General features: G+C 39.5%; 1 protein-coding gene across 2 annotated transcripts; it reads right to left on the bottom strand.

Annotated features, from left to right (window-relative positions):
- Positions 1–902: 902 nt before the first annotated feature.
- rbm5 (RNA binding motif protein 5) lies at positions 903–27,225 on the bottom strand. 2 transcript variants are annotated; one of them, XM_062049163.1, is made up of 25 exons: positions 27,089–27,225; positions 26,834–26,868; positions 20,950–21,118; positions 20,687–20,845; positions 20,549–20,618; positions 20,071–20,144; positions 18,178–18,261; positions 17,642–17,702; positions 17,304–17,366; positions 17,068–17,228; positions 16,892–16,989; positions 16,726–16,813; positions 16,576–16,644; positions 16,339–16,393; positions 13,197–13,297; positions 12,953–13,088; positions 3,147–3,238; positions 2,916–3,083; positions 2,692–2,832; positions 2,545–2,631; positions 2,290–2,466; positions 2,131–2,205; positions 1,953–2,053; positions 1,744–1,873; positions 903–1,323 (listed from the first exon to the last, which is right to left on the bottom strand). In XM_062049163.1, exons 2-25 carry the CDS (start codon positions 26,857–26,859, stop codon positions 1,198–1,200), a joined length of 2,511 nt encoding a protein of 836 aa, XP_061905147.1. In that variant the 5' UTR covers positions 26,860–26,868; positions 27,089–27,225; the 3' UTR covers positions 903–1,197. The 2 variants fall into 2 exon arrangements, with proteins under 2 accessions (XP_061905147.1, XP_061905154.1); XM_062049170.1 differs by having other exon boundaries at positions 12,953–13,067.

Genomic DNA, 27,225 nt, shown 5'->3' with positions numbered 1-27,225 from the left:
CATATTTTCACCTAATACATTTGACAAGTGCATTGTTTATGGTACCACATGAAAAATACCTATACCATCTATATACAGAATGGAAGCGGAATGTGTGCGTCAAGACGTCAAAATATTTAATACATACTAAAAAAGGGTGTTACATTATGTTTGCTTACTTATATTTGTTTTGTTGCAAATACTGACTTAATTTAAGTAGTCCACATTCAAGTATGTGTGTAATTATTAAAGCAGTCAAATTGTACGATTCAACATGTGATTAATCATAAAAAGGTTGGATTAATCATGTATAAAATACAGATTAATCACACAATTTATATTTATAAAGTGTTTTTTCTCTTGAGACTCAAAGCGCGTTACATAGTGAAACCCATTATCTACACTTAAACCAGTGTGGGTGGAACTTGGAGCAGGTGGGTTGAGTGTTTGCTCAAGGGCACAACGACAGTGACTAGGATTGCAGAAGCAGGAATCGAACCTGGAACCCTCAAGTTGCTGGCACGGCCGCTCTACCAACCGAGCGCACATGCTCCTTTACCTTAACCGCAGATGTTACCGGACAAGTGTTATTTTGCTTCAAAATAAACCGTGAAGGGACTTTAGATTACACCAAAGTAATTAAAATTTACATATACTTTAATCAAAACACAAGTTTTTTTTAAAAAGTCTAAAAGCAAACCACGTTTGAGGCCAATAAGTAAGGCAACCCTTTTGTTGCTGCTGATTAATCCAAATTAAAGTATGATTAATCTGATTAAAACAAATACAAGGTTTGACAGCACAAACAATTATAATTTCTATTTCAAGACAATAGACTGTGCTTATGAACATTTTAAGACTATTTTCCTCTTTTGCACACAAACACTGAAAGCTTAAGACTAATAATTAGCAGAGACTAAAAAAGCAGTTTTCTTGAGTTTATTTTCTGTAAACAGACAAGAAGTTTTGTATAAACTGTACAATATTTAACATACTGAAGCAACATCTCACAAGCAAAAAAAACAAAAGTAAAACAAAAAAGGTTTGACTCATACTGTGCATATGTACAATATATAATTTATATTTACTATCTGAAGTTCACATGCCTCAATTTTGAGATTTCTATTGTGGTTTGGGTCAAAGTGAACAGAAGAACAGAATGAGGAAACATCAAAATGTACGGATTTAAATCCAATCTGTGCCTCCAAAGCTCATCATTCACTCGAGCTCAGTGAAGCGAGCAAACATGGCTTTACGGACCGCATCTTTGTACGTGTCCGATGCAGACAGCGTGTAGTTGCTGCCTTTGGTGCCCAGACCAGCGCCTTTGGTTCTCAGCTGGGCCTTAAAGTGGAGAATAGAATGGAATGAGTTTCAGCATGCATTACACCCTAACTAAATGAATGTAGTAAACACTATGTTAATTGGTTACAGAACTGAGAGTGAATTCCTTACAATAAAGTAGGAATTATTCATCATAAATGTAATATTTTTATAGCTAGAGCATAAAAACACTTTAGGACCTTCTAAATAGTTTAACGATATATTCCTTTAAACATGATAATTCACCTTTACACTTTTTTATCGATTTAATCCAATATAGTAATGCTGCCTGAGGCTAAACCAATCAGTGAGCACAATACTAAACAGGGCGCTCTGATTGGTTTTGTCTCATCTAGTGGCCAATACCAATGTAGTATTTATATTTTTACTTCATTGAACCATTTTCAAACTTTGAAACGTGATGTGGCTGTAAAAGAATACCTCAATAGGAGCAGTGATTCCCTGCTGGTTGCGACCAAGGCCTTTACCCTCCTTCCAGCCCATAGCCTGCAGCATTTTGTTGCCAATATTGTCACTGTTTAGGCCATCTTTGGTGGGCTGTTCATAGTTCCTGCACAAAAAAGAAGAGACAGATTGGACATTTAATGATTTAAGTATGTTGTGCAATCTTCCAATTCCAAAATACCCACACAGCTGGTGTTGGTTGGGCGTATTTCTTTTTTTTGGCGACAGGAGGTTCAGGGATGCCATATTTCTCTCTTCTCTCAGCTGCTCTGTCTCTGTACTTCAACTACACACACAAGTATTAAAAAGCAAGCACAAATGATTAAATATGCCATTAACAACAGAATTAATATTGAATCAAACCTCTGATTCCCTTCGCTCTAACTCCTCCAGCTCCGATTCACTCAGTCTGGCTCGACGCATGACCTCCAGGTTTTTCTAAAGATGGAATAAAGGACTTCTGGCATGAACAGAAAGTTGAGGCTTTCATGAAGCTAGGAGTAATGTTGTGACACTGTTTACCTTGTGCAGGTCGGACAGTTGCTGATGTCGGATTAAACCTTCTTTGTTGGGGAACTGCCTCCTGCACAACAAGCAGGCCAGTTTTTTCCAATCCGTCATTTTGTCCAGGCCACCGTCTGCCCCCTCAGCTGCCTCCTCAGGGTCGCTGTCTCCGCTGTAGGCTGCCACTAAGCCAGACTGATGCAACAACAGATTGACTTTAACGCTATATGTCTCATGGGACATTCCGCAGTCCAATCAGGGAGGAACGCATACCTTGGAGGCGTTGCCAGAACTGGTGGGTACTTCCTCTTCGGGTACATTCATCATCTCTGGCACGATTCTCTCTAGAACTCCAGCTTGCTGAAGATGTAATGAATTTAGATCAATAATTGAAGTACGATTGAATGCAACAGACTTTACCTTCTTCTCAAAAAGTGTGAAGCAAGCATCAGCAGCTGCTGCCTCCCTCCTTTCCTCTTGGCTGATTGGTTGGAAGCTGCTCCTGAAGTTATCCTTTTGCTTATTAAGACTCTTAGCCCAGCGCTCCATATCTTTAGCAATCTGGGGGAGCACAGCACAAAGTAAAAAATAAAGCAAAGTAAATAAGGAAATTCATTTCACTAATATTTGATTTTGCATGTTACCTGCTGGGCAGTTTTACTCTTAGGCTTTTCTTTCTTCTCCTTTCCTTCTCGAGCTTCTTTTGCGCTTGCGGAATTTTGTGCAGCATTTATGTCCGCTGAGGCAGGAACATACGTCTGTTTTTCACTGTCCCAGTACAGATACTGCTGAGTCTGAGAGTTGTAGTAATACTAAGGAGGAAACAAAGTGTGCCATCACATCATGCACAACCTGGAAAAACGTGTGCTACTTACTTGTGTATTTGGGTCGTAGTACAGGCCAGTCTGAGGGTCATAATAGTAACCAGAGGACTCATCATAATGATAAGTGGACGTGTCCGGGACACCTGGGACAATTACAACAGAAATATTACTGTAAATTCTGCACTATAAGCCATTTTTCCTACACTTTGCACACTGCAGCTTATAAAACAGTGCGGCTTATTTAAGGATTTTTTTTCTTCACTGACGGCCATAATGCAAATACTTTTCATAAAACACACTGAAATAGTGTGGTATTGTTTGTGCTATGGTGCCATCTTTTGGACATATTTGCTTATTGCAGGTGAGCTGGGTGAACCTTTATGGTGTTTCCTGCTGTTTAAAGCTTTGAACCGGAAATAAAAGTACAGTTCGGTCGTCTAATCATCCAGAGCATTTCTACTCGTATGGATTGCTCATTCATCACTCCAGCCAACGTTTGTAAGAGGTATAATAAAACTAAAACAATTCTTACTAACTAAACCGTCCCATGTGTGATGTCTGGGGTAGTGTTTTCATATTTGTACTTGTTATCGTAATGTAATGAAGATAGTGTCATTAGCATTAGCTAACATGCTAGCACATTTACAAGTTATTAACTTACATTGATTGGCATTCTGTTTGTATTGTTCCAATTTCACAAATTCCTCAGTAAATCCACCAAAATGTCACAGTAGAATTCATCGAATCTGTTTAGCTGTGGAGAGCTAGCATCCGCAACTAGTGGGTCCATGACGATGACTTCTGTTTTTTTTGATCAGCGGTTTTACTGACGTGTTACAGACACTGCTCGAAAAAAATTGAGATATGTAAATATTAGGGGTGTAACGGTACACAAAAATTTCGGTTCGGTACGTACCTCGGTTCAGAGGTCACGGTTCATTTTCGGTACAGTAAGAAAACAACAAAATATAAATTTTTTGGTTATTTATTTACCAAATTTGTAAACAGTAAATAGTACAATATCAATAGGAGAGACCGCACACACGCACACGCACACACACACAGAGCAAAATGAGCTAACGTTACGCTAAAAGCTAATTAGCCTTCACCTCAAGCCAGGACTGCGAGCGAGCTGAGCTGCAGTTTAAGTTTCTAGAACGTTAACAGGCTCATAGTGATGTTCCTAGTAGTTGACTGGGAGGTGTTTATTATAATTTGGGGAGAGTACGCTGCCTTATGCTCACCTGCTAAACACCTATCTGCTCGACGCTGAAGCGCTGACTACATACGCTCTGAATACGCACTGCTGATTGGCTGTTACCGCTCTGAATACGCACTACTGATTGGCTGTTACCGCTTTTTGTGTAACCAATCAGATGGTTGTGTGGGTGGGACAATGCTGGGTGCTGAGACAGAGGCAGAAGAAGCAAAGCAGCTTGTTAAGACTTTAGCTTAGAAACTCGTTCGGTACATCTCCAAACCGAACCGAAACCCCCGTACCGAAACGGTTCGATACAAATACACGTACCTTACACCCCTAGTAAATATCCATTTAAAAAATATTTCTGTAAATAACTAATTACACAACATATATACATGCGGCTTAGTCTAGTGCGGCTAATATATAAAAACTATTTTTGTGTGGCTTATACTGTATACTGGTGCACTCTATAGTCCGGAAAATATGGTACAACAGATAATAGCAGAAGAGTTAAAGGGGAACTGCACTTTTTTTTTTTTTTTTTTAGAATTTTGCCATTTGTTCACATTTATTATGAGAGACAAAAACAGACAGGTCTATTTTTTATTTTTTTTTGGAAGAGGGGGTTAAAGATGATAAAAATGCTTGCAAGATGTGGGAGTCACCATTCTAGCCTTTAAAACAACTTCAAAATCCCCCAATGTTTTATATACACACTGTAAGTAAATATATAATGTAGAAACAGACACGATCATAACAAAATGTAATATGTTCAATATTTACCGTATTTTGGTAATTTAAAGTTCCTTTGTTTTAACTTCATTGAGGTGTGCATGCAAGTCAGGTTGAGGCCACATTGGGGCATGTTCGCGTTTACACTGGAGTCGGATAAAAATCACATTTTACTTGCAGTGCTAACAGTCAGCTGGAAAAAAATCTGATGTAAAAAAAATCAGATTTGGGCAACTTTGGCCTGCAGTGTAAACATAGTCTATTTGTTTCTTTCACAAAGACAGTATATTGTGTCCGTTTATATTACTTATTTAAAAAAACCTTGGTTGAAAGATTTCAATGGAAATGTATAAATACTTTGGAAGCACATTCAATAATACCACGATAATGAAAACCATGATAATTTTGGTGACAGTAACAGTTTCCATAGCAACGCATATCCAACTTCTGGCAAAAATGAGTGTTCCTACTTTCGGAAACAAACGCGAGTGTGTTCTAATCATGGCAGACTTGGTAATAGAAAACAAAGACAACCATTTTTGGACAAGAGGATTCACAGCCTTATCCTTTTTTAACCTGAATAAGCGGAGGATGAACTGCTGCTGAGCATGAAGAGAGGGTGAAACGTTAGAGCAAACGAAAGCAGAGAGAGGGAAACTTTGAGCCAAGCTATGCTGAAATAAAATAATTTGTTTACCCAAATCAACTGGAAACGTCCCTCGCAAAACAGTTCCTCAGTGTTCGCTCTTACAACAACGTTGCTAAAGCTTGGTTATTATACAGGTTACGGAACCTAGGCCTGGGCGATATGGCCGAAAACTATATCACAAAATATGTTGTATATATTGATCGGTATCGATAGTTATTGATACTTTTTATGACTAATTTAAGGCTGCCAATAAATAGAGTAAAACAAAGGGTGCTATTTATCAAATATGTCCGGTTGTATCCTGTATGTATAAGATGAAAGCGACTAAATTGACACAAGTTGGTGGCTTTGTCATTCCGACCCAAAAGCAGAGCTTAGCGACTTCCGGTTGGCGACAAGATGGAGTAGTCGCACTTTTTTCACGCTCCCGCAAATCTCATTCCTACCATTCTGTATAGCTCGACTGAATGCAGTAACTGCTACTAACGTTTTAATAGTACTAATACCTTTTCGCGCTAAATGAGAAAATGTCTAACAGAGCCAAAAAGGAGGAGCAAAGGAAGGAGGATCTGGCGGAAAGTACCATCATGGCTACGCTAACTACAATGCTAGCGGACCACAAGACTTCTCTCTCGTCGGAGTTTAACTCCGCCTTTTCCAAACTCAACAACACGCTAGACTGTATTCAGACCACACTTCTGGAAAACCAGAAGCGTCTCTCCTCACTAGAACTGTTTGCCGACACGACCAGCCAGGATATGCTGGCTATGAACACCAAGCTAACATTCGTAACAGAGGAGAACGCGAGGCTAAAAGCTAAGCTAATAGACTTGGAGAGCAGAAGTCGTCGGAACAACATAAGAATTGTCGGCGTACCCGAAAACATCGAAGGTCCAAACCCAACAACGTTCTTCTCTCAACTGCTGGTCGAAGTCTTGGGTGAACACACGCTGTCGTCGACCCCGGAGCTGGGCCGTGCCCACCGCTCGCTAACAGCAAAGCCAGGCCCAGGCTATCGTGATATGCTTCCACCGATTCCAGACGAGGGAGCTGGTGGTGCGGGAAGCTCGGAAACGCAGGGGCAAACTAAAGTACAAGGACTCACCGATACACATCTTCGAAGACTACTTCCCTGAAATACTGGAACAGCGGGCCGTGTACCGGGACGTCATGAGGGATCTCTACAATCTGGGCCTCAAACCAGCACTCCACTATCCGGCTAAGCTAATGGTTTCAACCGAGGGTGGAAAGAGACGACGACTCGCATCTCTCAAAGACGCCCAAGATTTTGTCAAATCCCACAATCAACGCAGCCAAGAACATGCAAAAGAGTAATCTCAGTTGGTATGACTTTATTGAAACTTTGTTTGATACGATGTGACTACCCCACAGTGCATGGCAGGACGGCGCTAGCTTGGCTAACTGCAGCCATGTCTGGAGGCCACACTGCCGGCACCAACCTTAACAATCATCGCCTGCTTTATCACGGTTAACCATCCTAACATATCGCCAACTCCAGGCCTGACCGTGAATATTACATCTGTGTGGTCACTCATTGGATCCACTTTCATTCACTCTTTGTTTAATCTTTCAGCTAATATATTATACTGACATTCTAGAGCTAACCTGGTTAATATACAATTATCATTATTGTGTAAACAACCCGCAATATTGGTAATTGTGTTTTATTTTGCTACATCGACATGCAAATTATTTTGTCTCCCCTTTACATTTATTTAACATGTTCTAATAGATATATATTTCTACACTGTGGTTTACTTTTTCTGTTGGTATTTGACCTAACTGCTGACCTACTTATCTCTTGGTTGGTTACTGTTATTCCTTACCCACACACCCATGATGGTATACACGTTCATGCATGGGTGTGTGTGTATGTGTGTATACATATATATATATAGGTGTGTGTATATATGTATATGTACATGGCACCACTTGTACTTTAGGTTACTATATGTTTTTTGAGTTGTTTACACTTTTATAATTTATTTTTCTCGCTTTCTGAAGTTATCTTAGTACTGGGTACTATGTTTCCTGAGGGAATATATTGCAGTTTTGATGCACTTTAAAATGCTCTGACTCAGTTGGAGCCAATCTATTGTTCTCGGGAGGTGGAAAAAACCGGAAGCCGATATGGATACGTCCACGCAGGCGCAAGGACAGCGCACTGCTGTGAAAAGGACACTTAAGGTTCAGTTTCGACAATGGGGTTCTCAGGTCCTGGGACGATGGCCCTGTAGGTGGTTCCCAGGTTTAACCCACCTGGCATTGTTGTATGTTGTTGTGTCTGCGAGTATGTGTGTGAGTCTGTTGTGTTTTCTATATGTATGTGTTTTTATGGGTTTGTTTATCTCCTCATTCCTTCCTCTCACACTTCTGTTTCATCCCCTCCTCTTACCAGTACTCTCTGCAGTTTCCAGTTATCATGCATCAGCCCCCCTCCTGACCTGCTTGTATACATCAGCCCGTTCTGCTCTCCTAGTTGGACATGGTGAGGTATGACAAGCGCCAGTAATACACTTAGATTTGTTTCATGGAATGTGAGGGGAGTGGGGAGCGCCACTAAAATAGGGAGGGTCTTGACCCATTTGCAACACCTCAAAGGAGATATATTTTTCATTCAGGAGACCCACCTTCGCAACAGAGAGATTTCACGACTTAAAAGAGGCTGGATCAGCCATATTTTCCATTCAAAATTCAACGAAAGGGCCAGGGGCAAAGCTATCCTTATTCGTAAAAATATTTCGTTCGAACTCAATCAAATTGTAGCAGACCCGGCTGGTCGTTATATTATTGTGTCCGGAAAGCTGCAAGGCACCCCAGTCATACTCGCTAGCGTTTATGGACCCAACTGGGATGACAGTTCTTATGTGACTAAATTGTTTACATCATTTCCGAACATTGGAAACCATTTTATCATCATGGGCGGGGACTTTAACCTGGTGCAGGATCCTGTACTGGATCGATCATCTAACAAACTGGCTCCCTTATCTAATTCAGCTAAAACACTAGATACTTTCGCTAAACAGTTAGGTCTTACAGACCCGTGGAGACATGCCTCCCCTACAATTAAACAATTTTCCTATTTCTCCCATGTACATCACACTTACACTCGGATAGACTTCTTTCTTCTCGACAATAGACTACTTTCCAAAACCAAAACATGTAATTACCATAGCATTGTAATCTCGGATCATGACCCCACCTCAGTAGACATCAATATGGACACTCAACCTAGACCCCTTAAACAATGGCGATTCAACTCAGCCTTATTAGCAGAAGACCGTTATAAGAATTTCCTACAAGATCAAATTAAGTGTTTTTTCAAACTGAACAACTCACCAGAAATCGGAAGAGGTATACTATGGGAGGCATCTAAAGCCTATATTAGAGGTCAATTTATATATTTTGTTTCAAACCTAAATAAGACAGAGACCATTCAAATCACTGAGCTGCTCCGCAAGATTAAGGATCTTGACGATAAATACGCTTCAAACCCAGACCCGACACTATATAAAGAACGCCTTCGCCTACAAACTGACTTTGACCTTATGTCTGTCAATAGAGCGAAATTACAACTGCTCAAATCCAGACAACGATTTTTTGAATCTGGGGAAAAAGCTGGCAGGCTCTTAGCCCACCGGGTCAGGGAGGAAGCATCTTCGAGACTAATCACGTCTATTCGCTCTAACACAGGAGAACTACATACTGATCCAGCTAAGATTAATGAAACATTTGCTGCATTTTATACAACATTATATACCTCAGACTGCCCCCCTTCCTCAGATGAACTGTTTAGCGATAAAACATTCCCCCAGATAGAATGTGGGGCTGCGAGGGGCCTGGGCCAGCCCATTAGTGTCATTGAGATTACAGAAGCCATCAAATCATTACAGAGCAATAAGTCACCCGGCCCGGATGGCTTTAGTGCAGAATATTACAAAACTTTCTCCAGTGTTCTTGCTCCGGCTCTAAGAGACATGTATAATGAAGCTTTTCTGCAGCATCGCCTCCCAGAAACCTTATCGAGGGCCACCATCTCTCTCATCCTAAAAAAAGAAAAAGACCCCCTGCTTTGCAGCAGCTATAGACCAATTTCGCTCTTAAATGTAGATCTAAAAATTCTATCCAAGGTTCTCGCTCTCCGGCTCCAAAGGGTGATGCCTTCCATCATCTCGTTGGATCAAACAGGTTTTATGCTAGGCCGGCAATCCTCACACAACACTTGGCGCCTCCTAAACATTATCCATTCGCCAAACCCCTCGACCCCGGAGGTGGTAGTATCCCTCGATGCGGAGAAAGCCTTTGACAGGGTTGAATGGGAATATCTATTTGAAGTGATGGGTCGGTTTGGTTTTAATGAGGATTTCATTCTCTGGGTTAAACTTTTGTACTCGTCCCCAGTAGCTTCGGTACGTACAAATAATACACTATCCGCCCCAATTTTTCTTAAAAGAGGGACTAGACAAGGTTGCCCGTTGTCTCCATTACTGTTTGCTATTGCGATAGAACCCCTTGCTCTTTGGCTGCGCGCGGAGGCAGGCTTTAAAGGTATCACCCGGTCGGACACGCTGCACAAAGTCTCGCTTTATGCGGATGACCTGCTCTTGTACATCTCGGACCCTGATAGCTCGCTCCCGGTAATATTTGACATTCTGGAGCGGTTTGGCACACACTCGGGTTACAAACTTAACTACCAAAAAAGTGAGCTGTTTCCGATTAATTCCTTAGCTAAACAGCTACCACGATCTTTAGCGGCATTCAAATGGGCACATGACGGGATTCATTACTTGGGAATCCTTATTACTCCGGCTATGTCTGATATGCTCCGGGCAAATTTTTTACCTCTAATTGAAAAGATGGAGAAGAACTTTGCCCGCTGGTCTGTTTTACCACTATCTCTCGCTGGCCGGATCAATCTGATCAAGATGATCACTCTGCCTAAATTCCTCTACCTTTTTCAACATATCCCCATATTTATTACTAAATCATTTTTCGATAAATTAGACAAATCAATATCCAAATTTTTATGGGGGGCCGGATCGGCCCGAATCCGCAAGTCGGTCCTACAATCCCCCAAATCTGAAGGAGGGCTTGCACTCCCCAATTTTAGACAATACTATTGGGCGGCTAACGTACAGAAACTCCTATACTGGATGGATGGAGGCTCTCAGACCCTCCCGGCCTGGGTATCCCTCGAAACGGCGATCCCACACTCCTCATTGCACTCTTGCTTATGCTCATCACTCCCTTTCCCATTTAAAATTGAAGGCGCAAACACCATTGTATCGATCTCCATTAAAATACGGAACCAGCTACGTAAACACTTGGGTTTTCAGGGCCCATCTATATTGACCCCGCTACTTAAAAACCAATTATTTAAACCTTCCCGTACTGACCCCGCATTCATGACTTGGCACGATCATTGCATCACCACTGTGAAAGACCTCTATGCAGACGGCGTGTTCTCCTCCTTCACTGAACTCTCTTCCAAATACGATTTGCCGAACTCCCACCTTTTTCGTTTTTTTCAGGCGAGGGACTTCGTAAAGAAACAGTTCCCACACTTTCCGAATCGTCCTCCGGAAACTCTTATAGATACATTGTTATCTTTGAGCCCTAATCATAAAACATTTATCTCTGTGTTATATACCTCTTTAAGTTCAGTTGCTCCAAACTCTCTATCAGTGATAAGAGCCTCGTGGGAGAGCGATCTTAATACCAACATATCCGACCAACACTGGGACTCTGCCCTGAAACTGGTTCACTCCTCCTCAATATGTGCCCGCCATAGTCTCATCCAATGCAAAGTAATCCATAAAATTCATTACACTAACTCAAAACTATCCAAAATCTATCCCACTGTTAGCAAATACCTGCAATAGATGCAAACAATCTCCGGCCGACCATGTCCATATGTTCTGGTCCTGCTCTAAACTATGTTCCTTTTGGGAGGATATTTTTGACACGATCGGGAAAGCATACGGTCAAAACTTTCCCCCCAACCCATTATCAGCCATTTTTGGCGTATGCCCCGATAACACATGCCCGGTATCATTAAAACGCGCTGTTGCTTTTACGACCTTGCTGGCCAGGCGATTGATTTTGTTTAATTGGAAGCTGGCTCGCCCCCCATCACACGGCCGTTGGATTAGAGAGGTTCTCTACAATCTAAAACTAGAAAAACTTAGGTTTTCGCTAAAAGGCTCGGCTCAAGCGTTTGAAAGCTCATGGAGTCCTTTCTTGCTGTATGTCAACTCTCTTGATTTATCCCCAGACGCAGATGAGGAATAATCTCCCTTTTATTTATTATTATTATTTTAATTTAATTTAATTTAATTTTAATTCTATTTTCTCCCTTTCTCTCCTTTCAGCCTGTTTGTCTGTCTCTGGCCTCGTATGTGTGTGTGTATGTGAGGATGTCTGTCTTTGTCGTCTTACTTGTTATATGATTGTGCCATATGTCCCTTGTTGGTGTGACCTGAGTGGGGTGGGAGGGGATTTGGGTTTTAAGGGAAAGGGTGTGAAGAATTTCTGACTTTAAAATTGTACTGTTTCGACTTGCACTTCTTTCTGTATTTAAAAATGCCAATAATAAAAAAAAGTTGGATAAAAAGCAGAGCTTAGCCGACCCATTGTCGGGTAAAGTGAAGGGTGTTACCCCCGCCGAAAATGTGGGTCCTGGAGAGAATATCCCCCGTGTGCTACTTGACTACGGTCTGGAACTGGGAGGCGGGAGCTGTACAGCAGGAAAGGTGTAACACTCGGTAGTTGATACTGTTACATGATTGGCTGTTAGCAAGTCCCTCCTATTGCTTAGTGACACTTAATGTTTCCTGATCACTGGGTTCCCAAAGCGCAAGTGACTTCATGAAACAAATTTTGCTTCATAATTTGTGGTTTCTTCTGAAACCAAAAATATAAATATATATCGAATATTTTGTCAAATGCATTTTATATTGATATCAAGTATGTGTCTATCGCGATATATATTGATATCGTATTATTGGCTCAGCCCTAGCGGAACGAGAATCAAGTATTGTTGGCAGTTTTGGGAAGCCTTTTTAAGTGATTTAGAGGCAGAATGAATTGCTCCCATTAGCTGCATTGATACCGATTATGACAAGTTAGAATGCAAAAAAACAAAAACAAACCTTTTGTCTTCTCGTCTTTCGTAAGGATTGTTGACAATAGGCAAAATAAAATAAAAAACTGCAGTTCCCCTTTGAATATGCTAGTAATTAGAGGGGTTCATACCAATCATGACGTCTGTAGCTTGTCCAACGGTTGTAGCTGAACTGGCAGCTGTCGTCGTGGTAACAGGGACAGCTTGGGCACCAGGTAGAAGTCCAGCCTGGGATTTTACCTCCAACTGTTGGCAAAGTGGCAAAGCCTGTAGCACATATTACAGTATTTGACGCATGGAACTCTTCATTCCTTTAGTAAACACAAACAACCACAGCAGGATTTTGAAAACAAAGCAGCATAATGAAAAAAGTACCTGGAGGGCAGGTTGGGCAATTATATGAGGTTGGTAGACTTGGACAGTCGGTGAGAGAACTACGCCAGCTGCAGTCGGAACAACGCTCATACCTGGAGCAGCTAAAATTGTACATACAAAATTATTTTATTTATTAGCCATCCCATGTTTCTTGCTGCTAATTGGTTCCAGACCCGATAAGTGAGTTTCAACAAAAGTAGGAACTATCAATTAAGCAAATATTTTCATAGCTATGAGCATAAAAACCTGTTTCCAACTTTCTAAATAAGGTTTGACATTATTAAAGCTTAAATGTCTTTCCTTATTAAGAAACGTCATTCCCCAATCTATTTTGTATAAACACATTGCTGTCTGAACAATGATGATATTTAAGACTGTGCTGTCTTATGAAAAAAAAAAAAACACTTAACCCTCAAATAAAAATATGTCTCTTAAGAATCCGGAACAATATGGCCCCGTTTACACAGCACACCAAATCTGATTTTTTTGTCCTCAAGTGACACAGATCTGATTTATTTTGCCAGTCTAAACACTCTTAAGTGCTTCTAATCTGATCTTTTTCCATCAGATTCAGGCCACATCAGGAGGTAGTCCTGAATCCGATCTTTTCAAATGTTACTGCAGTCTAAATGCCATGTGACTTGAATGTGGCCTGAATGCGATTTTTTATATCAGCTTTGGGCACGTCACTCATGTGCGCTGAAAAGACGCAGACGCCAGCGGAAATAGATATTTAATCACAACATCCGGCTTTGGTTTTTATTTAAGTAAACCTAATTTTCGGTGCATCACTTGTCAACTGAGCGGAAATAATAGGCTAAAAGTAATATATGAATATATATTTTGCTTCCGAAGAAATAGCGATAGTTGAAAGACCGGAATTGATGCGGTGACGCATTTGCTTACATGCGAGTTGAAAAATAAAGCTCCCAAATATCCCCGCTGATGCCAGTGTCTCCTCTACTTAACAGCCATAAAAAGATCACAACCCTTTCAAATACAGTATATTACACTATATACATCCTTACATACATTATATTACTTTAATTTACTTTCAAAACAAATTTTTAAGGTGTTACAACTTATTTTATTTTGTAGTAATAGGGACTTTCTCCCAGTCAACTTCCTTTGTTTTCACTTTATCGAAGTGCGCATGCAAGTGAGGTTGAGGCCACATTGGGGCATGTGCACGTTTACACTGGAGTCGGATAAAAATCACATTTTACTTGCAGTGTTAACAGTCAGCTGGAAAAAAATCTGATGTAAAAAAAATCTGGTTTGGGCCACTTTGGCCTGCAGTGTAAATGTATTCTGTTTCTTTAATAAGACAGTATACTGTGTCTGTTTATATTACTTATTTAAAAAAACCTTGGTTGAAAGATTTCAGTGGAAATGTATAAATACTTCAGAAGCACATTCAATAATACCACGATAATGGTAACCATGATCATTTTGGTGACAGTAACAGTGATATAACATTTTCATACGGTTATATCCCTATACTTTAATACATAAGACACGATCCACAGTAGTAGACACACACAAAGTCCTTTAACAACCACAAACGTAAAAATACCGCAACTTGTTCAATAAGGATTGAAGGGGAATTTTTAAAAATCTTTTACAATCATTATGAGAGACAAGACAAAAGGTTTTTTCTCTCGCTTTCTAACATAAAAATAGGCTCGTTCTTAGTGGCTGGCAATGTAGCAAATGGGAGCAATCAATTTGACCACTAAATGACTTTAAAAATTAATTATAAAAACATCAAGAATACTTAATTTACGTTCCGTAACCTGTATGATAACCAAACTGTAGCAACATTGTTATTGTAAGAGCGAACAGTGAAAAACTATTTCTAGCGTACTAACACGTTGGCGTGCTATGGTATTGGCCATAGAAGCTAACTACAGCAAGAGATAAGCTAGCTTCTACTTCAGCACAAAACGTGTTTGAGTTTGCACTGCACAACACAATGCAATAACACACCAATCTGTACTGACCGAAAAACATGAACAATAATATTACAGTATCTGTAAAGTATTGGCCCACATTACATGTTTTGTTTGTACACAGCTAGCCAGACAGCGTATGTACTGTAGTTGTAATAACCCGCATGACGTGCTGTGTATCATGATCAATATAAAGTGGTCCAAACTCGATGGACATGTCTGTTTGGTCCAGCTGGCCGGGGAAGTTTTGTCCGGTTAATTATGGCTCAGCACTCAATTTCTGTCGAAGTAGCTTAGCTTCAAGTTCTACATTTTGCAGCTTTAATTCACTTTCACCTCACTCTGTCGGCTTCTGTCTGCTCAAACGTCTCACTCTTCCTTCATACCGGCTTCTAGAAGCAGTAGTTCATCCTCCATAAATTCAGATTTAACAAAATAAGGTTTAGAATCCATTTTTCCTTAAAAAGTTATCTCCGTTGTTTGTTAACAAATCTGCCATGCTTAAAGCACACTCGCGTGTTTGTATCCGGAAGGGGTTGTTGCCAGAAGTCAGACGTGCGCTGCTATAGAAACCGTAAATAAATGCGCCGAAAAATGTGTTCCAGCAATGATAAAAATGACCAAAATAGGGTAAAAATTGTACATATTACATATTGTTATGAAGGTGTCTGTTACTACATTATATATAGACTTGCAGTGTGTATATAAATCAATAAGAGGGTTTAAAGTTGTTTTAGAGGGCTTTGAAGGCTACAACGATGACTCCCATTAGCCGTATCTTCCAAGCGTATATCATCTTTAAAATCCCATGTGTTCTTGTCTCTCATAATGACTGAATAGGCAATTATTTTAAGGTGCCGTTTCCCTTTAAGAGCTGTGCAATACAGTACATATGCGTTATTTTAAATTCATTTATTTTAAGATTGAAAATGTTTAATTTAGACAAAAAACATGTAACGTTGATTAAGATAAATGTATGTTTTTGACTCATAAGAGGCCATTGTCAAACTTGAAACAGCGAGGAACGTGATAGGATTTTAGATATGTATTTAGAAAAAATGCTATAAAGTGAAGTTGCACAATTCTACCAGACCACTGTAATGCATGTAAGCTGTGACTGAATGTTATGTTAACCTTTATATTTAGTGTTGAACTAATGTTACAAATGGAATATGTTCAACATTTTGTACCTCCAAGAAGTCCATTTTCCTGCGAGGTGCTGGCTCCTGCAGCTTGATAGAAAGCCTGAAACGATGCAACAAAGTAAGTGGAATACATTTATTTTGATTGAAGTTTACAATATGAACGAGAATGTGGAAAACACAACTAGGGCTTTTCATATTTAATGTCTCTTAATGGCCACTAGATGGAGCCATGGAAACTAATTTGCTGAACTGCAGTTTAGAGTCTTTTTTTGTCCTACCAACCTGTGACATTAGAGGGAATCCTTCCTGCAAGAGGCTGTACTCTGACGCTCCCTCTCCGCTCGGTTGTGGCTAAGGAGGCAACAACAGCTAAGACTGTAGCTGAAAACTGGAAATAAAAAAAATCTGATTTGTGACAGAAACAGTTCCTACCTGACTTGAGGACCACTGAGCAGCAGCAATTGCTGTGCTAGCAACAGAAAAGGCGCTGACACGATTACCATCAGGCAGTAAAAGGTCCCTAGTGAAAATCAAAGGACAATTATTGTACACGGACCAATTATGTTAAATGAATAAAGCCGTTTAGGCGGTTACACACTTCCTAGCACTCTTAGCATAGTCCACACCAATTGTCTTCCCGTCCAGTTTTAGTGGAGGCTGCAGTCCTTGCAAGATGCTGAGCAGCTGAGTGGCCTCCTGCGTTACAAATATATGTATTACACCCCAGTGGTGTAGACATCTAACATGTTTAATCAATGTAAATATATTTTTTACTAGAGGAGAAGACAGCTGAACGAAAGCAAAGCCTCGGTTATGTCCGGTCTGTTTGACCTTGATGAGGCGAATGTTGTTGGGTGAAAGAATGGCATATGGCGCCAGGGCAGTCATGATGGCTTCCACGGTGCTAAGAGGAGCAATATTTCTCAGGATGATCGCTGTGAATGACAACGAGCAAGTGAAAAACCTTGCCATATAAGGCCTAGATGAGGTGGTGCAATTGAAGTTCTTACTGTCACCACAGTAGTCTCCGCTGAGTTGTGTTTCAGGAACATCATTACTGCTGCTTGTATCTTCTGTTGAGAGGACAGACAACGTGCATAAACTTAAATTTTAGGGCAGTCAACAAAAGCAACCATAGCTAAAACCCTTTCATGAGCCCCATCAAGGTTTGCAATTAAAACGTTGAGGTTTTTTTATAAGTGCATGCTCTTTAAAGACTGGGCTTTCTGTCCAGCTTACAGGCTTTTACAACTCAACAAAATCAAAACACTGATCTGCATCCCAACACTTTGCCTCAGACTGCTTGGATGCTGGGAGTCGGTGGCCTCCTGATGATTTAACTACTTACCAACTTTGGTTGCTCCACACCTGAAGCACTTCAGCCGCCTCCGGAAATTGTACAGGCCACACTGCAAGTAACCGTTCACATCATTTTTATTATACACCTGCTTAAAGCCCGGAACAGTGCTGCCTGAGACAAGTTGCAGTCTACATTGATGCAGCACACCTCAAGTTACCCGAGACACCACCTAACCCAGAGGTCGGCAACCTTTACCACTCAAAGAGCCATTTTGACCCGTTTCACAAAATAAAGAAAACAAATGGGAGCCACACAACTCTTTTGAAATTTAAAATGAAATAACACTGCATACAAAGTTTTTTTTTGCTTTGTGCTATGTATAAACCAAGTATGCAAGTATGCAGCTGAGCCGCATCAGAGTGATCAAAGAGCCGGAGCCGCGGGTTGCCGACCCCTGACCTAACCGCTACCATTTATCCAAATCCAAACTCAAGCTAACATGAATGCAGCTATTCAAGAATTGCTGAGCTACTTGAAAGCAGGAGCGTGTGGCAGTTAACGGAAGAAAAACAGTATTAACTTACAGTATTGCAGAGCCAGTCTCCATAGTTGTGTCTGGGATGACAGTAGTGCATGTCCACATTTTTCCCTTGGATGACGAGTCGGTTCTGAAAGAGGAATAGAGGTGTTACCTGAGTATTTGTGGTACGTTTTGATCTCAACTCAGAGTAATCATCTTGGAAGGGGAGAGAAGGGGGGTGAGGGACCCCCAGCACGTATCCTTTGTGCTAAAGACAGACATGTGATGTATGTGATGTGTAAGAGGGTGCTTTAAGTGTTTGGGACCCAAGTGCCCAGACTGAGCTGGAGCAAAGTGTGTAATGTGACCCTAAAAGACAATTCTGACTGCTCTCTGCAAAACCATACATGAGCTTCCCACAAAAATGTTGGAGATGACTATAGTAAAAAAAGGAAGATGAAAAATCGCTCTAAGGCCTTTAGAAAAATGTTGATAACATCCTGATCATGTGTTAACTGTGTTTTATACATTTGAATTAAAGGAAATTTCCTTATTATTTCTAATGTTACTAATATAACAATAAACATACTTATCCAAAACAACCATCATAGAACAGTAGGGGTGTAACGATTTATTTTTATTTTTACAACGACTCAATTTGATTCGATATTCGTGGTTGCCGATATGATTCAAGAGACAATCTCATTTTTTATAATGATATGATTCGAAACGATCCAGAGAGTTGAAATCAATTCAGCAAGTTTTTAGAAAAAAAAAATTAATCAACAACCAGTGTGACTGGGAAAATAATACTAGTTACTGGAGATAAAGTTTCCTATACTCCTGTTATTTCTTGTAAGGGAATTATGTATAAATGAACTATAGATACAAACAAGCAAGTAACCAATTAATGGCCAATGCATTCACATCTTATTTTCTACACTCAAGCACCTCAATAAAGTACAGTAACCAACATTTTAACAATAGATGTACATGCTACATAAAGTTTCCCCTAGACCTAGTGTCCTGTTGATGTCTGCTACCCGTCGATATCAAACAGCATCTGTTCTTCACCCTGGCGTCGCCGATGACAGACATCACCGTGGGCGGAAGCATGTATGCCCCCTCATCCCCAGAGGTGGGAATCTTTGGACACCTCACGATTCTATTAAAAATCGATATTTGATGCATCTTTAATTTATGTATATTGATGCAGTTTTAAATTTATTTTAGTTTCACTAAATAAGCAACTTTTAAAAACGGGGCATTTGTAATGAGAAACAGTTAAATTAATTCCGGTCACATTTAATAAATCAATAGAAATGTGTGAAAAACTGGAACAGAGGTGCCTGCAGTCAGACAAATTATAGAACGGTCTACATGACTTTATTAACAATAAATAAATTGCTTATCGACGTTTACTAAACGATTTTATTATGGACCATGTCCGACATGCAATGCATCTAAAAATCAATAATTTCCCCCACCTCTCCTTATCCCTGTGGTAGTATTGGCCCCTCTGTGCCTAATTTCCATAACCTCCTTCATCCATCTCTTTTATTTATTTATTTCTCATTAAATGATTTCTCCTTGGTTGATACATGCGTATTTTGTGTCACACTTTATGTTGTTGTGTTCCATAAGTAGGTGCATTGCCTCTGTTGCTCCCTTATCACTTCCTTTTTCTACTATTACTAAAATCAATCGATTCACTTTTAAAATGATCATGGATTCTTCCGGAAGGGAAACTTGCCAAGCACCAATCAATATTCTTGATATTTAGGATATAAATCGATCTATCAATGTAGCCATCAATCGTTACACCCCTATAGAACAGGTACAAACATTTTCTGCTTTGTGGCAAAGAATCTACTGGTTTAAAGCATTTTGGTTGCCTTTAGGGTTATTTTCCCTAAATCTCCAAGATTAAAACTAGACTTGGCGATTGTGAAGCAACCTGATTGGTCTCCATCCATCGGGTAGCATCTTGCAAGTGATAAAAGTCCACGAAGGCGAAACCACGGCTTATACCTAGAGACAGCATTCAAATATAGACGGGAGGCGTGTTAGTTAAGAGTCCATGGGCATATCATTAAAACTGTTCCACAAACTGCTTCACGACCCAGGCCTTGTTTGGTTAACAACAGGCCGCTCCTTAAGTTTTACCATAGCAAAAAAAAAGAAAGGAAAAAAGGAATACCACTGATACCAATGTTCACGCCAGGCTAACTAATACACTGTGGGCCAATGGCTCTTGTAACTTACCTTCACAGGAGTCATAATGAACGGTACTGATCACACTTAAAACCATTTTATGTTGTTTAAAAACTAATCTGACCATGTTGCTATGGGAAAATGGGTCTGAACAGAAGCAGATTTGCCCTATGGTCAAAGACTAAGGGAAAGGCAGGGTTCGTCATGTATCCCATTCTCACCTGTCTTCTTTTTCATCAGTCTGACATCGGCAGGCTGCGGACCCTCCAGCTGATCGATGGCGAAACAGATCTAATCGACAGAAAGATCATTACAAAAGGCCTCTGGCCACACACAACAGGCTGCTACAAGATACATACATCTTCTTCCGTGGTGAAAGTAGAAAGACCCCATAGCATGATGGTCTTGCTTTTCTTCTCATCGCCACCTTCTCTTCTGTAATCCTGATCGAGGTAGTCCCCATCAGAGTGGTACCCATCTTCTGATCTATCGCTGTTACGTCTTTTCCGTTCTCTCGGCTGAAATACAAAACATATTAATGCATCACCTTAGATCGAGTTGTTAAACGACTGGAATAACAAAAATTAAAGAATAAAGAAAATAAGTTTTGAGGCATAATCACCTCTGGACTATCTCTGGATCCACGGCGGTCTCCCTCATTGCGATCGCCTCGCCTCTCATCCGACCAGCGGCGGTCACGCTCTTGATCCCTCTCTCGTCTGTCCCGCCAATCGGAACCATCACGAGGCTGGTCGGAGCCATACCTGCCGCTACGTTCAGATCGACTTATCCTATTTAAAGAGGCATTAAAAATCAAAATTAATTAATGGTAGAACTACCACCATATATCCATCAGGCTAGACATAATCATGGATTAGTGCTAGCTTGAGACATCATTATAGAATATAGATAATTAAGAACATAACCAGATTGAATCTGTGTGGCTAGTCTTTAACTCCCTACAGAAATGGAATAACAACTCAGCTTCTTAACACACTTCAAAGCCAGAGGTGGGTAGAGGTCGCAGGGATACATTTACTTCAGTAACTTTTTGGATAATCTGTACTTGTCAGACAAGTTTATTACAACAAACTTTTGAGCATTATTGTCAAGAGAAAACACTAATTTTACTTTGTTAAATAAAATTTCATTCTGATCACTACATTTATCCATCCATCCATTAATTTTTACTGCTCATCACTCTTGTTTATTGACATCATAATTATTTATAAGCTATTGATTACCACTTGCACAGACGTACAGTATTAATTTGCCTCGTCAGCGGGCATTGTCACATGACTCTTGTTTCACCAATCCAACGTAAGCACTGGTGACAAATGACTCCATTTCGTCAAACTGACCCTGGCATACTACATTATTTGCAGATGAAGAACAGGCCGTGGATGGGATGTTTATAACAACAAGCACAATGTACAGATATAGAAGCTGAAATAGGTCAATGTTTTTGAAGTATATGATAAAAATAAAATATCTACTTGTTTTGTAAGTGTCTGAATGTTCTCAAAGAAGACATTGTGACATTACGCCAGCAGATGGTGGAGAGAACTGGTGAACAGAAACTTCCTAACAGACGTATTTTGACGCTAAAACTTTTTATAAATACAATTAATTATTACAGAGTAAAAATATGTGTATGTTTCGTTAGTCAATCAACAATAAATAGTGGTAGCTCACAAGACTTTAAGACAGGATAGACCTAATTAGTTCACATCATCCGCAACATCGTATTTCATATCTAATTTAGTGATGAAGGAAGTAAACTTCCAAATACATCAATTTAGACGTTATTGACATGTAAATTGGGTCAAATTGTGTATAAACTATGCAATTTGTATAAACAGTAAATAGTCAAACAGTTCACTAAAACAGCAATATTTCTGTATGTCTCTGATGATCACAATAACCACGAGTGTCATTTACGTTAAAACCTGGGAGGTTATCTGTTAGATCCAGGGCTTGAAAGTTACTAGCGCTACTTTATTAGCATGTAGCATTCTCTTCTACTGTCACATACCCACATTGCTAAACAAGCTAAAACAACGAAAATCGCCCCTTAGCGTACAAGACGCACAGTGCTTATGGCCAACAGTCGCAGATAAAGTATGGAAACTAAAACTTCACATGTAGGTGTGAAAATAGAAGAAACTTAATTATTTGACAAATCAGACTACCGGTAATTCAGTGCATGAAAACGTTCTGACTGTTAAAAAGTGACATGACGTCAGATAAAACAGCACACCTTTCTAATAATTACTTACAAACTGGGATAAATAACATCTATATCTTGCGCTGTCATTTTCAAATGTTCACATTTCAGCCAACAAGAATTAAAATTCCAACAAAAAAAAATATGTTGCATGATTTTTATTTTTTTTACACACGCACGCACATACAGGGATCGAATTTAACCACGGCAATTGCCGCGACCGCCCTCTCATTTGCTGCAATGCCTTAAATAATTGACCAACATTTGCGGCAACAGCTTGCCGTGACCGCCTTTGACTTTTTACTTGTTATTGGACAAGGGATATATTGATCAACTTCATAATGATAATTACAAGTTGAATTTCAGACGGTAACCGTCTTCTTAATGAATTTCTGAAAATCCTAAATTTATTGATGCATTTAAGGCAACACAAAGTCAGACACATGCGCACTATCGTCGTTTCACTTTATATTAATGGTGTTTTAACAACGTTGATCTTGCTCCAGTGATATCCCCTCGGAGAAAAGTTAATCAACAGCAATACATGTCACGCTAAAGGTGACCATATAAACAACGCCAACACTGTCATAAATATGTGCCATTAGTGAGACTACACTAAAAAACAATAAACACATTTCGGGAGAATATTTGCACCGCAACACAACATAAACACAACATAACACATTCCCAGAATTCCTTGCAGCACCAACTCCTCCGGGACGCTAGTCATTTTTCCTCGCTTCTCGCCATGTGTTTAAGAGCGCAATGCTGTGTTTAAATGGAGACAGGTGTGGACAATATTGGATACACTTGTCCCCACACTAAAAGTATACAGTGAAGGAGAAAAACTATATGATGTCGCTTTCATTTTGACAATACAGCATCCATCAGCTGCTGTGACAGAGTTAATGAAGTGAGGAAACATGCTGTCACTCCTGTTTTTTTGTTGTTGGCCAAACTATTGTACTGAACCACAAGGGGGCGTTAGAGAAGAACACATCTTGTTTATTAGACTTTATCTTCATTAGCCAAACTGCTTTGTGTTTTATTTTGATATCAAAAAGTAAACATAAGGGTGTAACGGTATGTGCATTTGTATTGAACCGTTTCGGTACAGGGGTTTCGGTTCGGTTCGGAGGTGTACCGAACGAGTTTCCACACGGACATATTAAGGAGCGCACCGCACGTTGTGTAAACAATGCACACGAGGCACAACACACGGCATGCTAGCAGCGACCGGGCTACGGCAACATGTAAAAGTCAAGAGCTGGAAGACACTCCTGCCTTGTTAAGATCTCCCGTTTGGGAACACTTCAGCCTCGTGGTGCGATAAAACAATGGAGGACGAGAGGCGGACAAAGCAAAAGCGGTTTGCCGACATTGTTCAGCAGCGTTAGAGTATGCTTCTGGCAACACGTCAAACATGCTAACCCATTTTGAAGCGGCACCACCCACAAGTGAACATCACTTCAACGAAGAGAACGACGAAGTCTCTCCTCGGCGAGTCAGGCAGGGCTAAAGCAATAACAAATGTTTTTATAGCAGCAGATTTAAGACCATATTGCATTAAAAACTAGATTTTGACCCACTTCAATGGTGGAAGAACAATGAGCCCATATATCCTCTTACTGCCAAGTTAGCCAGGCACTACCTCGCCATACCTGCTACCTCCGTGCCATTGTAACTGCAAGCAGGTCTGCTCTTTCTGCAGAAAATGTGGATAAACTGATTTTTCTGGCAAAAAACATGAAGATTGAGTGAAAGTCACCAGGGTTAAATGCTGCGGGGGAAGAAAAGTTAATCTGAGGCTGAGTTGACTTGAAACAGTTTAATGTTGCACTTTTTGTATGTGGAAGAAAAGTTTTGTCATTTTATTTAATCTGAGCAACAACTTGAGGCAGTTTAATGTTGATTAACGTGGACCCAGACTTAAACAAGTCGAAAAACTTATTCAGGTGTTACCATTTGGTGGTCAATTGTACGGAATATGTACTGTACTGTGCAATCTACTAATAAAAGTCTCAATCAATCAATCAAAAAAGCGCTTTATATGTAGAAAGGTTTTTGTTAAGAAACCATTCTGAGCCTTATCTTATTTAGTTTCTATTTGATATATGTTGACCACATTAACCCTGGCAATCGACCCTGTGTGTATACAGTATGTTATTATTATCCTTATCATTCATAAATGCCTGCTGTTGCACTGATCAGCCTAGTGGTGGCTCACATCCATCACACACAGAGCTATTTCTATTTTGGGGCAAAATTATTATAGTGTTCCCAATGTTAAAAGGATAAAGCCATTGTTTACAAATTTGGTAAACAAATAACCAAATAAATTTATATTTTGTTGTTTTCTTACTGTACCAAAAATGAACCGAACCGTGACCTCTAAACCGAGGTACGTACCGAACCAAAATTTTTGTGTACTGTTACACCCTTGTGTAAATACCATGTTTTTTTCATGTCACAAAGGTATTACTTTAAAAACAATTTGACACATCATTTTGTTAATGTTTTATTGTGTGTAGTTAATTCCTATACGACCTATTTCTGCTCAAACTCTAAATGGATCTGTCCCAATACAGCATCTACATGTACATAACTTAAAAAATAAATTAAAAAAAAAACTTCCTTCTATCAAAAAAGCAAAAATTGAGATAAAGGCATCATTAAATGACAAAAAGCTGATGAGTTTATATTAACAATGAATAAAAATAAACTGTATTATATGTATGCATGCATGCTTTGGAGCCCCTGCCTGGAAAGAAAATCATGTTTGCCTTGGTGCCCTAAAATACGAGCCCTCCTTTAAGGCAACACTTGCCTTAACCTTAAAAATTTGAGGCCTGAATCACTGTTTGATTGTTTTTACGGAATAATGACTCTTACTTCTGTAGTTAATTTAATGACTATATTTTACTTGAGTCATATTACTCAAAAGTAATGGTACTCTTCCTTGAGTACAATTTGTGGCTACTCTACCCTCATCTGCACCACCTACCCTGCTTTATTATCATCATTTCATTTCTTTTTATTCCTTTCATGAAAATGCATATATACAAGCCATGTACAGTTGACACTTTCATTGTTTTTTAGTTTCTTATACATTTCCATGATCAGAAAGGAGCAGATGGAAGAATACTATTCTTATATTTATCTGCCCCCTTTTTAACACAAATTATTTAGATGACTTTTTAACTGTTCCCTCCACCAACACCCGAACTCCAACATACTTTTAATTTTCGTTTAAGCATTTTCAAAATGACACGTCCAATCAAAATCAAAAAGCCGTTTGATATAATTCCAGTTGTCTCTTTTTGTAACTCTTTTTAAATTCAAAGATATTCTTGCAACTTTTTAAGTCTTTGTCTAGAGAATTCCATGCTTTCACACCAACAACAGACAAGCACATTTGCTTCAAATTTGTTCGCACTCTTGGATGTTTAAAATCATACCGCCTTCTGTGGTTCTCATCTTCAGACGTGAACACAAATAACTTTTGTCAGCCCTTCGGAAGAACTTTATTTCTAGCTTTGAACATCACTAGTAGAGTATGCAATTCTACAATGTCTTTTAGTTTTAATAATCCTGACCTAATGAAGAGTGGATTTGTGTGGTCTCTATATCCTACTGTAAAAATTATACGAATTGCTCTTTTCTGTGAAAGAAATAAAGGCATTATGTTGCTGTGATATGTATTTCCCCATATTTCTGCACAATAATTGAAATAAGGTAAAATAATTGAGCAATATAACATTCTCATTGTATTATACGGGAAACTGTATTTAACCTTGTTCAAAATAAATAAACTTTTAGATACCTTATTTTTCACATGCAATATATGAGCTTTCCATGTCAACTTTTCATCTAAGATGACCCCCAGAAATCTGATTTCAGACACCTTCTCAATTTTCACATTGTTTATGGATAAACTAACTTCTATCTTTCTTTTATTACTGAATACCATAAATTTAGTCTTTTCCAAGTTTAAAGATAATTTATTTACATCAAACCACAATTTTAGTTTAACCATTTCCTCTTCAATATTATCGGCTAAGATTTTCAAGCTTTATTACTCATCTATCAATTAAATTGTTGTATAGTACATACAATGCAGCGAAGTAAAATGAGAAAAGCATTAGTTATACGTTACAAAATTGCAGGGATTGGTAAGTGTTTACTTTATATGTTTATATCAGTATGTACGGCTGCGCGAATCGTCTGCTCTCAATGACGACATCTAACTGACATGGCGGCCGACAGCACTTGCACTCACCTCTTGTCCGCTCCCATTTCTCCCATTCACAACCTCTGGAAAACAACCATACACCATTAAGAAATATTAATAATCGCCACGTAATTACATGTACTAACTCAAAGGCAAATTACAGCAACTAATAAATTCAAAGGTTGTGGTTGGGCTAAACAACCGCTAAAATGTCCTCATTTGCGAGTCATTTCACAAGCATTCTAGGGAAAAAAAGACATTCATTGACATGTAAGGATTCCATTTCGAAGTAAAATAACTCACCAGCACTGTTTGTTTGTCCTAGCTATTCTATGTGAATGCTTAAACGCAATATTTGCGAAATAGAAGACCACTGGCGGTCAATGACTTTTTCCAACAAAACGACACCTTCTTCTTCCCAAGATGCATTGGGGTTTACC

This window comes from Entelurus aequoreus, linkage group LG01, assembly GCF_033978785.1.
Source record: "Entelurus aequoreus isolate RoL-2023_Sb linkage group LG01, RoL_Eaeq_v1.1, whole genome shotgun sequence".
Classification (NCBI taxonomy): domain Eukaryota; kingdom Metazoa; phylum Chordata; class Actinopteri; order Syngnathiformes; family Syngnathidae; genus Entelurus; species Entelurus aequoreus.
The sequence above is the reverse complement of the archived record's forward strand: the minus strand, read 5'-3'. Positions and strand labels throughout refer to the sequence as shown.

What these genes read in the sequence shown, in the direction of transcription:
- rbm5 (XM_062049163.1), bottom strand. Translation starts at nt 26,859, where the DNA reads ATGGGAGAAATGGGAGCGGACAAGAG. An exon ending in TTCAGCTGTCTTCTCCTCTA is followed by an intron (nt 16,990 to 17,067) that starts GTAAAAAATATA and finishes TTTGTAACGCAG; the next exon opens with GAGGCCACTCAGCTGCTCAG. An exon ending in AGCTACAGACGTCATGATTG is followed by an intron (nt 3,239 to 12,952) that starts GTATGAACCCCT and finishes TAATTGTCCCAG; the next exon opens with GTGTCCCGGACACGTCCACT.